This window comes from Anomaloglossus baeobatrachus, chromosome 3, assembly GCF_048569485.1.
Source record: "Anomaloglossus baeobatrachus isolate aAnoBae1 chromosome 3, aAnoBae1.hap1, whole genome shotgun sequence".
In the NCBI taxonomy this organism is placed as follows: domain Eukaryota; kingdom Metazoa; phylum Chordata; class Amphibia; order Anura; family Aromobatidae; genus Anomaloglossus; species Anomaloglossus baeobatrachus.
The window spans coordinates 596,130,563-596,147,233 of NC_134355.1; the positions used below are offsets into that span (position 1 = coordinate 596,130,563).

A 16,671-nucleotide genomic window follows, 5' to 3' on the forward strand; every position below is an offset into this window, starting at 1 on the left:
TGTATGAATGTCGGTGTGTTTTTGTCTGATGAGACGTAGCTTCTATTCATACCATTTTAGAATACATACACTACAGTTCAAACGTTTGGGGTCATCCAGACAATTTTGTCTTTTCTATGAAAAATGATACTTTTATTTATCAAATGAGTTGCATAATGAATAGAAATTATAGTCCAGACATTGACGAGGTTACAAATAATGATTTCTCCTTCACACTTTGCTTTCGGCACAGCATTCTCCTTTGCAGTAATCCCAGCTTTGCAGACCTTTGTCATTCCAGCTGTTAAGTTGCGGAGGTAATCTGGAGATATTCACCCCATGCTTCCAGAAGACCCTCCCACAAGTTGGATTGGCTTGATGGACACTTTTTGCATACCATACGTCAAGCTGCTCCCACACGAGCTCAATAGGGTTGAGATCTGGTGACTGGGCTCGCCACTCCATTACAGATAGATACCAGCTGCCTGCTTCTTCCCTAAATAGTTCATGCATAATTTGGAGGTGTGCTTTGGGTCATTATCCTTCTGTAGGATGAAATTGGCTCCAATCAAGCGCTGTCCACAGGGTGTGGCATGGCGTTTCAAAATGGAGTGATATGTATAGTGTATTTCCGTTTAATTTAATGTTAGCTTCATTGAAAAAAATGTGCTTTTCTTTCAAAAATAAGGAAATATCTAAGTGACCCTAAACTTTTGAACTGTAGTGTATATTGATCAATTCTATATCATATAGGTTTGTGCAGCGACTCGTCACGTTAGGGTTTACTTTGTTTACAGCATTTACCGTACACGTTAATTTTATAGTCAGATTTTGTTGCCAAATATATTTATTTTTAAGTTGTTTATTTTATTTTTGAATCAGGAAAAAAAGGAGTGAATAAGTCAATATTTTTAAAAACATTTTTTTTAAAATTAATTTTCACTTTATTTTTTGAGTCCTTAGGGGATGTGAACCCTCGATTGTTTGCTCGCTTGTTCTATATACTGCAGGTATAACCTCCCTTAAAGCGCAGCTACAGCACCCAGATATTGGTACAGAGGGCACACAGATTGTATGACACATGGAGGAAGGAGGTGTTGGGTGCCGAAACGGTTATGTCACACCATCGCACTAGGTAAATGCCACTGTCGGCGTTCGGTCACTGCAGTTACAGGAGGGAACCAGCTCAATACATCCCAAACGTCCTTTTGAAGTATATTTATATTATACGGTTTCAAAGGTGTTGCTTGGTTTAGAACATTAAAGGGGCAGCGATGAAAGAGTTTTGACCAATTTCTGTAGGATTGGTCCATGGTACAACTGATTGTTGGGGGCAAGGAGGGTCTCCATACCGGTACATTCTGTAAACAGTTCATCAGGGGACAAGTCATTACAAAAAGAACTGTGATGAGTAATGAGTTCTATAAAGTTTAGTAAAATTAGTGAGAAGTTCCATAACTCTTGTAATGTTTCCTGACAGCAGGCAGCTGCGCTCTATCCTTGGTCCTCCGAGGTTTGGCACCATGAGAGGTCGCTTACCTGGAGGAAGTTACTTCTGCGCAGCTCAGTAGATGTGATTCTGCCAGACCACGACCTGTTCACGGTGTAGAATATTCTCTGTATGACCTGACGGACAGATCAGAGGATCATTACATTCTCATACCAATGTCATCCATGTACAATGGATGGAGATCTGTGCAAAAATCTCTATAAATACCCAGGACTGTAACCACAGAAAGGCGGCATCCACTGAATCTAGGAGAGCTCTACCAGACTAATTACATTATAGGAGACTTGTTAGAGGTCGATCACTTTATAATTGGTGATGGTCCAATCTCAGACATCCCCACCAATCCGGAGAAAGAAATGGACACAGCAGAAGTGTAGTGCTGCACCCCTTTATTGCTTCTTTTTTTAGCTCCAGCAAGGCAGGGAAAATGGAACATAGTTAAAGGGGTATTCCCATCTCCAAGTTCCTATCCCAATATGTAGTAGGTGCTAAAATAATATTACCAAATACTTTCAATTAGAAATGTAGTATAGTTCTCCTGATATAGCCATGTCTATTACCTCATGTGCAGGGCATTGCAGGTTAGGTAACCACGAGCAACTTACTGAGTGCCACTATATGGCTATGTGCACACGCTGCATCTCTTTTTGACCACAAAGATGCAGCATTTTTATCTTTGTGGTGACTACAAAGAGCAGGGTTTTTTGACCTAAAAAAAACAAACACAGGAGTCTTCCACATGTCAGACCTCTACTGAAGTGAGCCGCCGCGGGATTAGCACTGACACCGCAAATCACATGAGTGACGTCCCCGCTGATCACGCGGCTCATTTCAGCCGCAGCCTGATATGCGGTCACAAGTGGAGGGCTCCAGCTGTCACCGCACATCACCTGATTGAAGTCACTGCTGATCTCGCGTGGCGCATTTCAGCCGCGGCTTGATTTGCGGTAAAAGGTGAAGGATTCCAGTCAGGTGATGTGCGGTGATAGCTGGAGTCCTCCACCTGTTCCCTCAAATTCAGCCGCGACTGAAGTGAGCGCGAGATCAGCGGTGACTTCAGTCAGGTGATGTGCGGTGAAAGCTGAAGTCACCGCTGATCCCGCATGGCTCACTTCACTTGCGGCTTAACCCTCACAGCGAGCAGTCGTGTTCTATGGCCGCTCGTTGTGATTGTCAGATGTAGCAGAGCAGGATGCAGCTGGGACCTCGTGTGGATTACGTTGGACCTAGAGGGGTGTGTATAACTCTATTATACATATATACATATATATATACAGGGTGAGCCAAACGTAAGTGGACAGTATGTATAAATGGGTTATCAAACATGGTGTAAAGTCAAACTGACTCCATTGCCCTTAGCAACCAGATTCCACCTTTCATTTTCCAAAGAGTCTGTGAAGAATGAAAAGTGGAATCTGATTGGTTGCTAAGGGCAACTCAGTCGGTTTCACTTTACATCGTGTTTGATGTATATACACACACACACGCACACATTGTATACATATATATATATATCTGTGATATATCTGTGTGTGTGTATATATATATATATATATATATATACACATACATATATATATACACATACATATATATATACACATACATATATATATATACACATACATATATATATACACACATACATATATATATACACACATACATATATATATACACACATACATATATATATACACACATACATATATATATACACACATACATATATATATACACACATACATATATATATACACACATACATATATTATATATATATATATATATATATATATTATATTTATATATATATTTAGTGCATAGACCTGTTGAGGTGAGAAATAAACGCACTCTGCCATCCACTACCTCCAGTCTTTGTTGTCTTGACGGCACTGGGGTCTCGTCCTGACTATCTTGCCATCAGTGCCCAGTGATCGCTTGCAGCGGTCACCTATGCTGTAGTGGTGCATTCATTGCTGCAGCAGACTACAAAGACTGGAGGTAATGGTAGGGAGTCAGTGCTGGAATAGCAGAGATTGTTATTTTTCGCCTCTAAAAACCTATGCACTAAACAATAAGTAAATTGTGAAAAACCCTTTTACGGTCAAGTCCCAGCTTAGCACAAGAAGTGGCCTGCAGATGATGATCCTATCTAGCGGTCTGGTCCTGGCTGCCAGGAAGAAGAAAACGGCAGCTGGGACTTGGAATAGAAGGAAGAACGGCAGGTTACCAGGGCACTTTGTGCTTCACAATGAGAAACGATTTGTACACGTTTTAGTGGAAAACAACACTATTAAGATTTTGCAGTTACATGGATCAATACAGAAGGAAAATATGGCAGCATGGATGAACACTCAATTACAGGACGTGTTTCATTGACTCCGTGGCGCCAAGTACAGTCCAGCTACAGTAGAGTCACACATTCTGCGCAGCCCGTTGGTGGTGTAGTCTTACCACCGGCAGCACTAAGCTGCTGCAGAGGCTATAACAAATTCATCTGCTGCTTATGAGACCTTGGAAGAATGTCATGCTGCCTACCACTCACTTAGGAGTAATACTATGCATACTACAAGATTACTATAGCCCAACGCAAGACAAGGACGGCATCTTTACTTATCCTATATTATCCTATATTAGGCACCATCTCAGCTTTTGCTATTTGAATACGTGGAGCACATACCGTAGTTATGTACCGGGAGTGAAATTCAGGAGCTTCCTTCAGGAAGGTCAATCCAGGATGTGTGTCCACCATGTCCTACCAAAAGAGAGGAATACTAGTAAGCAAGAAGTTTATTGAGGAATAGGGATTATGGTTCAAAGACGAGGAGGAAGGGGTTCGACAACACTGCCATGGAGAAATCAGTCTTGGAAATCCTGGTTGGTGATTTATTAAGTCAATGCATTTCAGATTTCAGAAATAAAACCTCCATCAGAACCAAGTCACATTTGATTTGGTCCTGATGAAGGAGGTTTCTTCTTCGAAACGCGTTGACTTAATAAATCACTATCCAGGATTTCCAAGATTGATTTCTCCACGGCAGTGTCAAACCCTTTTCTCGTCGTGTTTGAACCATATTATTTGTTGTTGGCTGCTACTGCCGGTACATGTGTTTTAGCGGCTGTGACTCTCACAACCATGGAAGGCAAGCACCTTTATTATCATGTATCTAATTTCCATTTCAGGCAAGACCCTATTGCATTCTGGTCTTTCCAATGTTTAGTTTTTCTCATAGAGATTATGGCAAAAGGTGTCATTATTAAAAATATCTGATGCCAAACAGAGCAAAGTAGTCACAAGTCATAAAATAGCTGGCAATGATTATTCCATCAGGATTGATGAGCACCACGCGTTGCACAGCGCCTTGCTCAGGTTTGGTCACAGCACTGAAGTGGTTAATTCCAATCCCGGCACAAGGAGTTCTGTGTAAGGCTGTGTGCGCAAATTACAGATTTGGTGCAGAAATTTTCTTCATGAAAACTGAACCATGTGGCAGAAAAATGCATAAAAAAAGCACAAAAATGAATGCTTTTTTTTAATGAAGTCAATGGATGGCGTGGCTAGAAAAAAAAAAGGTAGGAAAAAATGCACCAACAATTGACATGCTGCAGATTACTTTCTGCAACAAATATGCAAGTAGAAAATAAGCAACGTGAGCACAATACTTCAGAAATCTCATTAATTTTGCAGGCAAGAAGAGAAACATGCAGATTTGTGCCACAATGTGCATAAGAAAAACGCACTGTGCGCACAAAGCCTAAGGGTATGTGCACACGTTGCTTTTTTTTCCGCGCGGAAAAAAAACGCACCCTCTGGCAGAGGGGAGAATTGTAAACAATGCTTTTTGAGAAACAACGCATCGAAAACGCATGCGTTTTTCATGCGTTTTTCATGCGTTTTTTTAGGTGCGTTTTTTAAGACTTGTCAGTGTTAATAAAGTTGGTTGAACACAGACCTTTGGAAAAAAAAACCTGTGATGTCATTTCCTTCTCCACATTCTGTTTGGATAAATGGGAGGGCTTGGAATGGAAAGAGCACCATTTGAATTTTGGAAAAGTTGAAATAAACTTCGCGCACCATGTCACATTAGCTTGGGTACCTATACGTCAGAAAACCCCCACAAGTCACCCCATTTTGGAATCTGCACCCCTCAAGGATTTTATTCAGGAGTATATTAAGCATTTTGAATCCACAGCTACTTCCCCCAAAATGTTGCTGTAGCAACAATATTCTCACTTTTAGGCCCGTTTCACACGTCAGTGAAAAACACTGACGTTTTTCACTGGTGTGTAAAACACGCACATGTCCCTCCGTGTGCCGTGAATCACGGCACACATGGGTTGTCTAAGTGCAATCCGGGCTCCGTTCTCCGTGGCCCGTGATTGCACTCAGTAATCATCTCACCTGCGCCCGCTCCCGCTCTCCATGGTGCTGATCGCTCCCGCGGTGCAGCATCCGGCTGGTGCTGACCCCCGCAGCAGCTGCTTCCGGGTCGGCTGTGACGCGCATCATGAATATGCGCGACAATAATGAGCCGGCTCTGAAGCAGCAAGCTGCACGGGCTGCAGAGGACATCGCTGGACGCCGGGTGAGTTAAAATGATTTTTATTTTAAAAGCACGTTTTTTTCTGGCACGTGTTTCACGGACCACACCACTGCGTGGTCCGTGGGACATCAGTGATGCCAGAAAAAAATGGACATATCTCCGTGCGGCAAACACGCACACGCGGGTACGCCGCATGGAGACACGTGCAGTGAAAAATCACTGACGTGTGAGCATACCCATTCATTACCATGGGTCTGCGTATGTCAGTGATTCTGGTACGTTTAAAAAAAAGCACAAACGTACCAGAATCACTGACGTGTGAAAGGGGCCTAAGGCTATGTGGCCATGATCCAGCGACATGGCGTATAGTACACAGTGCCAGCCTTCCTGCAGCTGCCCATGCCCACGATTTGGGTTTAGGCTGCTGTGGACTTTAGCTCTATTCTACCTGCAGAGAACACTCTCGTCTCCGCAGCATAAATTGACATGCTGAGGCTCGGGAAGCCACGCTACCGGTCAGTTTATGCTGCGGAGAAAAGAAGCACAGTGGGCATGGGATCTCCAAAAATCCTTCCACTGTGCTTCTACTGCACAACGCAGCGTTATGGACGCAGGGAAAACACTCAGCGCCCATAACGCTGCAAACCCGGATTGTGGACACACAGCCTAAAAAGCGTCAATGGATGAAGGGATGTCAAATATATAGAACGTCCCACCCCCGCCTGCATATTCTAAGCTGGCACCTTTAGTACCTTTCATGTGGCACTAAAGGGTGCCTAGCTTAGTATTTATCCAATAAAAAAAAAAAATAAAAAAATGAAAAAAATGGCGTGGGGTCCCCCCTATTTTTGATAGCCAGTCAGGGTAAAGCAGACAGCTGTAGCCTGCAAACCACAGCTGGCAGCTTCATCTTGGCTGGTGATCAATTTGGAGGGCTCCCCAGGCTTTTTTTTTTTTATTTATAAATAAAGAATAAAAAAAAAAAATAACGTGGGGTCCCCCCAAATTAGATCACCAGCCAAGGTGAAGCTGACAGCTGGGGTCTGGTATTCTCAGGGTGGGAAGAGCCATGGTTATTGGACTCTTCCCAGCCTAAAAATAGCAGGCCGCAGCCGCCCCAGAAGTGGCGCATCCATTAGATGCGCCAATCCTGGCGCTTCGCCCCAACTCATCCCGCGCCCTGGTGCGTTGGCTAACGGGGTAATAAATGGGGTTGATACCAGATGTGTAATGTCACCTGGCATCAAGCCCAGCAATTAGTGATGTCATGGCGTCTATCAGACACCCGACATAACTAATTGACAGTAAACAAAAGCAAAAAAAGACAACAAAAATTTTTTTATTAGAAAAAACACTCCCCAAATCATTCCCTTGTTCTCCAATTTAATAAAAAAAAAATGGGTCCGCAGAAATCCATATGGATGTCCCACGTCGCCTCTGGACCTTCTAGAATATGGGGGCACGTTCAGGGAACGTATCCCCCTTTTTCTAGGAGGGCAGACCCTCCATTTGAGGAGAGTGGGTGCAAAAATCTGCACCCACTCTCCCCGGGTCACAGCTGCAGAGTGCGAGCAGCCAGCACAGCTCACACTGAACACTGTGCTGGCTGTCAGCTGCTCTGCTCATGTGACCGGCGTCTGCTGTGAAGGAGGAGGGGGCCGCGGGGGATCAGCGCTGCGATCGGACAGGTATGTATGACACCGGGGGGAATAGGGGGTGACCGGGCAGGGCCTGGGGGGCATTTTTCTGTCGCATGTGTTATTGCACATGCGACAGAAATCATAGGAGCAGGGCGGCCGGTGCGCTACTGTGCGCGCGGCCATGTTGGATTTTCGGGAGGGGGGTCGGGGACTCGGGGGTCGGGGCGGGCACTTTGGCGACACCGGGGGCTTTGCCAGGAAGTGATGTCAACAGGAAGCCTCTTGACCTCACTTCCAGGTAAATGCCTGCGTTCTGGCGTGCCGACAAAGGCCGCGGACCGCAACAAAAAAGCAGCTCCATGCGGTGTAGCTGCGTTCTGACCCCGCATCATTGATTTAATGGGGGAGAGAACGCAGCCACAACGCACAAAAGAAGTGACATGCTGCTTTTCTTTCCGCACCGATTTTTGGCATCCAAAACGCTGCGGAAAGAAACGCAGCATGTGCACTGATTTTTCAGCTTTCCCATACACTTTGCTGGGAAAGCTGAACGCATGCAATTTGCCACTGAAACGCTGCGGTTCAAAACGCAGCGTTTCCGCGGTAAAAAACGCAACGTGTGCACACAGCCTAATAGCGCCCTACTGCTGCTCTGATCTGGCAGGTGTATTGATCACATCTGCGAGATCACAAAAGCGTCAACTGGCCATGATATTAATTTCTGTCATGGGTCTTTAAAAGGTTAAAAGGGCAGTGCACTGCAATTTAAAGGGGACCTGTCATTTGTGATAAACATTTTTGTACTTTGTGTAAATGGGACTGATCTCCTGAATCTGGCATTAATTTCATTTTGTACCTTTCTACTGTGGAGATATGCCCCCCTTCTTTCCTGTATATAAATTTAGTTGTCTTTTCCAAAGAGGTGCAATCCCTGTGGAAACACATAGGGAAAAAAAAAAAAAGATAAAGGGAACCTGTCACGAATGTTTAGAATACTCACCTAACGGTCGGTGCAGAGCAGACTAGTAGGATGGGTGTCTCCGTTCTCCGGGTCCGCACGTCCTCTTTCGGCCATCTTTGTCCTCCTTCTGAAGCCTGGGTGCATGACGCGTTCTACGTCATTTACACTAGCCAACATTGAGGTCCCGCGCAGGCGCACTACAATACTTTTATCTGCCCTTCCCAGGGCAGAGCAAAGTGCGCCTGCGCAAGACCTCAATGTTGGCTAGTGTAGATGACGTAGAACGTGTCATCCACACTAGCTTCAGAAGGAGGACAAAGATGGCCGAAAGAAGAGGTGCAGACCCGGAGAATGGAGACACCCATCCGACCAGTCTGCTCTGCACCGACCGTTAGGTATTATAAACATCTGGTGACAGGTTTCCTTTAAGGACCACACCCTCTTGGATAAAAGGACAATTTATATAAATATGGAAGTGTGGCGCCCTGGACAAGCCAGGGGCCACAGGTAACAACACACACACACACACACACACCCCCACCCCCCAGCAGTTCACAGCAGACATCCCCAGTGACACTTGGTTTCTTCCTCAGGCTCAGACACACACACCAGGTGGGCGGAGTCAGGAGATGGAGACGCCCACCCAGGAGTTTAGCTGGCCTGAGGCAGGAAACGAGCCTAGTCAAGTCCAGGGAGAGGAGGAGAGAGAAGGTCTGCAGGGAGACAGAAGCAGACAGGGGCCTAGGTTGGAGCCTAAGGCCCCCGTGCAGAGAGTGAGGCAGACGGTAGTGGCCGTCTGCGAGAGCCGGGAAGACAGTTGGTGGAACCGTAGGTAGCCGGGGCTGGGCGGTGGCCCACCGGTACTGAATCAGGGAGCCAGCTGGAAACCGGATTGCAGGAGGAGCGTGCTCGGTGGTGAAAGAGAGGACTTACATTACCAACCTGGGGTCAGGGGAAAAACACCGCAGCCGCCTGTGGGACCCGTCCATCCAGCCGTGTGTTTTACCGAGAACTGTGTCATCATTACTGGCTGAGTGAGTACCACCGTGCCGTGCGGCACAGCGCTGCCCCCGCGACCCTGCACCTCTCCAGGCCCCGTAACCCGCCTGCCAGCTCCAAAACCCTCCACGGGCCCCGGGACCACCAACCCCCCTACCCACGGAGGGGACATAACAACTACGCTGCTCCCTGTCATCGCTCCCGGGATCCCCGTCCAGAGCAGCGGTGGTGTCACAACCTCACCACAACCGTGGGTGGCGTCACGGACAATCTCCCTCACCTAACCCCTTTTTACTGTGGAGCCTGGTATCACAGACCGGGTCACGCCACCGTGATACCCACAGAAGTGACCTCATGGCCCGGATCAGAGTACCCCTTATCCACGAGCGACACAGAAGAAGGGCCACATCTAAATAACAAAAATTAACACTGGATTCAGGAGAGCGGTGGCATTTTAAGAAAATACATATTTATGGCAAGTTATGGGTTTTCTTTAAAGACCCTTGAGTGTGCGCTTCTATGACTGCTTACTTCTCCAAATTGTGTGATGACAACACCTAGTGACCTCCATGGGGGAGTTCTCACCTGTAGGAGGGGGATGAAATCTTCCTGCTCTAAGTAGCTGCAGCCGGGTTTTGCTAAAAGGTTCATAAATTTGGAATTGTCATCATGACAGTTCTGTAATAATCTGTAGGAGATAAACTCTGCATTAGACGGCGGTCGCAGTGACATAGATTCATTGTATTACACTCATGTATATGGAATTGTTAATCCTTGGTCATTGCATAGCACATCGGGTGTGAAAATCATTATCAGTCACCAAAGGGTGTGAAGGCCACAATGAGTGACACTGCTGCTGACATTGCTGGTGTGCGGTTCCCTCACCTGTGGTGCTATATTTGGCTTCCCGAATCGTGTGCGCCTGCAGCGAGGGGCTCAGTATTATAACACATGCAAGAAGATGGCCAGAAGTAGTGCAGGAGGAAGGAGAACCATACTGATCTGTGAATTAGGAGCTTACTGGTGAGGAGTCAAATTTGTCAAAATAACAAAACTTTCAGATGGCCTACGTTGTCCCCTAATGGGGTTATCTCACAACAGACATTGATGACATCTCCAGATTGGGGGCCGCTAATCCATTGTTCCCACTAGTGCCGCGACCGCAGTGACAGGAGGGGTAGCCGTGCATGCATGGCCCTCTCCACTCACTGCTATGGAGCTATGTATACAGCAAGTGTGGATGTGAGACCACCTGTTACTGCGGCCAGGGCACCACTGGACTGGGGGACCCCATTAATGGGAGATAAACTCAGTATGTATGGAACAGGGGGGTTAATACAGGCACACTAGCACCGGGCCCCACCATGGATACCGAAATACAAATAAAAATTGGCGCAATGACCACAGACTGCACAACACATGGAGAAAGAAAGGAAGAGCATGCAACTCCCAGGTTGTATAAAGCAACGAATATGAATTGCATGATCCGTCATTGCAATAGCGACCTCCTCCCATGAATAAAGGCTTGAATTAAAGATTGCAGGATCATGTTAATTGGTGTGCTGGGGAACTACATTTATATTGCTTATGTTTGAGAGCTAAGTGGCCTCCCCAAAAATCTCAATAGAACGCAGGGGTCATGGTTACGTAGATGAGCCGGTCTCTCCCCTAATGCACACACCTTGATGTTTTTGTTTTCTGCCATTATTCTGGGTGATAAAAGGGTCACAAGTCACAGATGCTCTACAAGTCTGCTGCCACCACTAGAGGGGGCTAAGGAGCTTATTGCACACAGTCATAAAGGGAACTGATAATGCACAGCATACAGTAATTTCTTAAAAGAAAATTTTGACCAGGGGACAGAATAAGTAAAGGAGAACAAAGTCAGTCATTCTCACCTACTAGCACCCTCCTGGATCCAGCACAGGCTGCTCAGTGGTCTGCACAGAGATAGGAATGAGTGATGTCACCGTTAAACCGACCCCCTGCGGCTTGTTATTGGTTGCAGCGGTTAAGTGACTTTGGGCAGCATGTCACCATAAAACATCTGATACAAGACATCACTGCTTCCCGTCTCTGCGCAGACAATGGAGCAACCTGCGTTGGATCCATGTGGATGAGGGTAGGAGAGTATGACTTTATTTTGCCTAGATAACCCTCCAACAGCTCCCTCTAGTGGTGGATACTAGAAGTAAACCATTTTATTAATGCACCTTATATTATATATCCCCTATTGTACATCCAAATGGCTCGTCTCTTTATACATCTATTGTACTGCTCCCCACATCCTCCCTGGATTGGAAGCGCTTGCAGTAAAATTCCCTATTTTTTTTGGTCTCCTACATTGATAAAAAAAAATACATTGACTTTAAAGAGTTAAATTACTTACTTTCTCCACATTGCAATGAACGAATGCACGGACACAACCCCTGTCCTCTCTCCACCAGCTGCATTAAACAGGGCAGCCTTCCAGTACAACGGACAGCCGCACACCTAAAGAGAAAGGGATAATGTATACTCACACAGTAGGTAAAATACGTCATCTTGTAATAGCGACTAATGTAAACTCATCTACCTCAAAACCTTATATTATCCCTATGTATTGGGTACAGTAAGCAGACGTTCTTTAAAACTAGAAGTACCAGAAATTTCGAGCTCCACCCTGAAGTCCCGAAAGAGGGTCAAATGACCAAATACAATAAACTGAATAGAACTAACTAGAAACTAAGTGGCTAAACTCAATGGAAAAACAACAACCTCCTGTGGTGCGACAGTAATGGCCTTAATTACAGAACAAAAGACGGTGATTAAAGGATGTTAGCTAAAATCCTTAAGGTCATTCGACCCATCTCTGGGTTCCATAGGTAGAAATGTTAAATGACCCCTCTCTAGGACTTCTAGTGTTAAAAGGGGTTCTCTGTTTTGGGCAATCTCTACTTGTTTGTTAGATGCATGCACCATTGTGGCAGAGGTGCAGCTTTGCGGGAGCCGGACTGAAGGATAAAACTATATAGGATATGTTGTACCATAGAGGCACACAAGTAAAACTCAATTTCGATTTACAATATTTTCTAAATTGCTTCATTTTTTTAAATTTTTGATTAATTGGAAACATGGGAATTGGTGTCCAGAGCAGCAATGGTAAGGATCATGAGAGACGCATATTGTTTTGCAGGTGTACAAAGCCTTGAATCACTGTTCTACAGCTTTCCAGTACATGTTGCGTCTATACATTACGACATCCATATTCTACATTTTGACAAATTCCTTTATAAACATCGCCTTAAAACTTCCCATGAATTGTAAAGTTACCTTGGCGATCTTCCCCATCTCGTAGATATCGGCCTTCTCGTCCTCCATACTAGAGAACGCCGCTTCGATCTTGGAGATGGAGTCGTCATTGTTGGTGCAAGGGTTGGGCAGCCCCTTTGGGAAGTAAAATCGTGGAATGTTTATGGACAGGGAAGGGGCAACGGTGACCTTATTGGCAGGAGGTGGCGAGGCTGGGCGAGGAATTACAGGAGCAACGACGGGGACAGGAGGAGGGGTTCCCGGCTTCTTCTCTTGTTTATTCTGAATCTGGAAGAAGATAATACTCATTAGATTAGATCACATACATCCCAACCATTATTATGTATGCCGGCGGTGGAGCCCAACCTAATTGAGCACTACATACTGTATTTCGACTGTATATACCTTTTTTTCCCAGACTATAAGATGCACCCAGGTTTGGACAACAGAAAATAGGAAAAAAAAATGTTAATATTAAAACTACTCGGTGATATAAAAGTGTGGAGGGGGTGATGTCGGTGGTCTACTGTTGTGCTCGTTTATTGGTGCTCTAGGGTACAAGAGAGGGTAATGATTTATTCTAAAGTGGAAGAAATATATTAGGATGGTTGTACCAAAAAATAAAGGGGCTTATGCATTGTCCTCAACAGTGCCATAACAAGGTCCCAATACACTTTACTTTGATTGTCTTGTGTTAAAGTTAAAAAAGAGCCCAGTCCATTTATTGTGGAGTCAGCGATGTGCCCGGAGTCTTACATGGGCAATGTCTGTCATTTATGTCACTTAAACTCCTTAGGCTACATGCGCACGCTGCATCTTTTTGTGTTCACAAACTGCAGCCAATAGTGCACCTTGTCAGAGAAAGCCTGGAAATGTCACAAAAAATGCTTGTAATTGTAGGTGCGTTTTTGGTGCGTTTTTCACACCATGCGTTTTTGTGACAAATGTTGACAAAAACGCAGGAAGAATGAACATGCTGAATTTTTTTCGTCACGAACTTTTGACAAATAAAACGCTGACAAATAAACTACAATGTGCGCATAGAAAATCTGACTTCTCAGACTTTGCTGGGAAGTCAAATGGTAGAAAGTTCTGACAACAAAACTGCAGCCAAAAACGCAGCATAAAACGCACCAAAAAAAGCAGCGTGCGCATGTAGCCTTATACACAATCTAGCCGGCTACACACTTTAGTAGAAGTATTTCTAATTTCCTCACTATAAAGAATAATTACTGCAGATTTTATATAAAGCAGCCTGTGCCCTTCATGACCACACATAAATGAGGGCAAACAAGGACGGCATCACATAGGCATCGTATATGGTGGCGGACCTGGCACTTGGATTGTATGGATGTCTGGCTGGAAGCGCATTTTCCTGGTGATGAGAGCGGATTATAGAAGCCTCCATTTACAAAAGGTGTAATATAAATGAAGAACTCGGTGCTCCAAGATACATGCAAGGATTAAGGGGATTTTATTTCATAGAAGCAATCAACTGTGTACACAAGACTGACGCTTCGGCCTGCTGTTAGTCCTTCATCAGCACAGATTGTAGGTTGACAGAAGGAAATGGGTTAAAAAAAAAAAAAAAAAGAAGGGAGGTCGCGGCAACAGTGATTAGGAGATATGCACCATAGTGCTACAAGGATAACACTAAAACGCATATGTTTTAAGATTTATTGCCGCTATCCTTTTTTATTTTTCTTTATCTATATCCTTCTATAAGCCTGTAACCTGTTCTGATGAGGGCCTAATAGCAGGCCGAAATATCAAACTTGTATATGCAATTGATCGCTTCTATGAAAAAAAATCTACTTAAAAGGGAATCTGTCAGGAGGTATTTGCTACCTCATCTGAGAGCAGTATGATGTCAGCAAGGAGATTCTGAGTCTAACAATGTATGACTTAGATTACTGGGTGCAGCCGTTTTGACATAATCAGAATTTTTAGCTTTAGCCATGTAGCAGAGTCCAGAGAACTGCCCCATCCACCTCAGGCTCTCTATAGAGATTGTACATTGACAGTGATGTGGCAATTACGGGAGGGAGTGTGATGGACAACATGCCTGAGCAATGCCAAGGTCCTGCTGCTTTAAGAAACATGCCAAACAAACAACCAACTGATCGAACTGTGACAATCCAGGTATCCCTGAATTTTCTGTGTTAACCCCTGCAGCATGCTGTTTTCAGTTTCCATAGCAAAAACCTGCTGACAGCTTCCCTTTAATTCTTGTATGTATCTGAGAGTGCAGAGTTCTTAGTTTATATTGCATCTGGAGTGGAATCCTACTTGGGCGCCCATCCTTTTATTATTGGGCACAAATTTTATTTATTTTTTACATATGCATTTCATCCAATTTTTTTTTAACTAAAAAAATTATTTTCTTCTTTTAAACCACATGAAAAATAAAACCATTCATAAGAGGTGAAAACAAATGACAATGTGCCTGCATCAGTCTTCCATAGACTGTCATGATATAAAAATCAAATGCAATTTTTTTTAGGATAAAGCACAGCAGCGGTTTTTTTTTCCCATCTTATGATCAAGATGGACATGTGCATAAATGTATGTTAAAGGCATACTACTGATCTGTTCTCTTATTCTATTCCTACAAACTATTACTTTCAAATACACTTTTTTTTTTTACACAGCACACATGGATACGTCAAGTACAGAACACAAAAGATGGTGTGAATCAGGCCTTAGTGGATCTGCTCACCACTCTGCCCATATTTCCAAGAATTAGCCAAGCAGAACCTGAACAAAGTAGCACACTGAGCACTTCTGCCCCTTCATTTTCAGAATCACTCAAGTCTCAACACACAACCCCCCCCATCACTCAAAACTTGTAACAGCTCCTAATGACATGTCAGAGGTTTGTAAACCATATTCCTTTAGGGGACTTGGTCACCAGGGTTTTGCTATCTCATTTCAGAGCAGCATGGCGAAGGGGCAGAGATGCTGATTCCAGCAATGTATCACTGGCTGTTTGCTGCAGTTTTAATAAAATCACTGATTTATCTTCTGCAGATCTACCAGTTCTCTCAGTGCTGAGCTCTGTTTAACCCCAACCCCACACTACTGACTGTACACTGCATAGGCAGATAACTGTGAATCACAGTTATCTGCCTATGCAGTGTACAGTAAAAGTTGTGAATCAGTGGTGGGAGTGGGGTTATACAGAGCTCATGACTACATGGCAACAGGTTTACTAATCCTCTAGTGATAATCTCCTGCTGATAAAATAGTGTTTTGATCAATACTACACTAAGTGACATCACTGGAATCAGGATCTCTTCCCCTACGTTATGCTGCTGTCAGGTTAGGCGACCTTCCCTTTACATGCTGGTAATGCAGAATCCTTTCGCCTGCAACACTTCTCTACTTCTGCGGAATCTGACACCAGACATTGTACACGATGTGTAACAGAACTGCGTAGGGAGTCCCGGGAATTTCAGAGAATATGGCGTGCATGATTATCTGAGGAAAGGTATCCTATCCAGGGGAACAATTTGCAATATTAGCACGATAGTGTTACTGAGTATTAAGGGAAGTGAATACATATACATCTGTGGCCTACACATGAAGAAAGTGCAACATTAATATGAAGAATTTTGGTACTTATATGTTTTCTTACGGTGGCCATGGACCTTTGGTCAATAGGGAATAGGGGGTAATTCTGGGCACTTATGGTGAGCCAGTTTGTTTGTTTTTTTTCAGGGTTTTAAAAAAATTACATGGTTT

At 44.4% G+C, this 16,671-nt stretch overlaps 1 protein-coding gene across 3 annotated transcripts in view; it reads right to left on the minus strand.

Annotated features, from left to right (window-relative positions):
* The window catches only part of PPP2R3A (protein phosphatase 2 regulatory subunit B''alpha), a 312,931-nt gene that overhangs the window by 16,643 nt on the left and 279,617 nt on the right, over positions 1-16,671 (minus strand). For all 3 annotated transcript variants that reach the window (XM_075341038.1, XM_075341037.1, XM_075341039.1), the window contains 5 exons: positions 12,949-13,215; positions 12,026-12,129; positions 10,222-10,324; positions 4,173-4,247; positions 1,519-1,605 (listed from right to left, as the gene is read on the minus strand). In XM_075341038.1, coding sequence (XP_075197153.1) covers positions 1,519-1,605; positions 4,173-4,247; positions 10,222-10,324; positions 12,026-12,129; positions 12,949-13,215 — 636 coding nt within the window. The remainder of the gene's footprint in view (positions 1-1,518; positions 1,606-4,172; positions 4,248-10,221; positions 10,325-12,025; positions 12,130-12,948; positions 13,216-16,671) is intronic.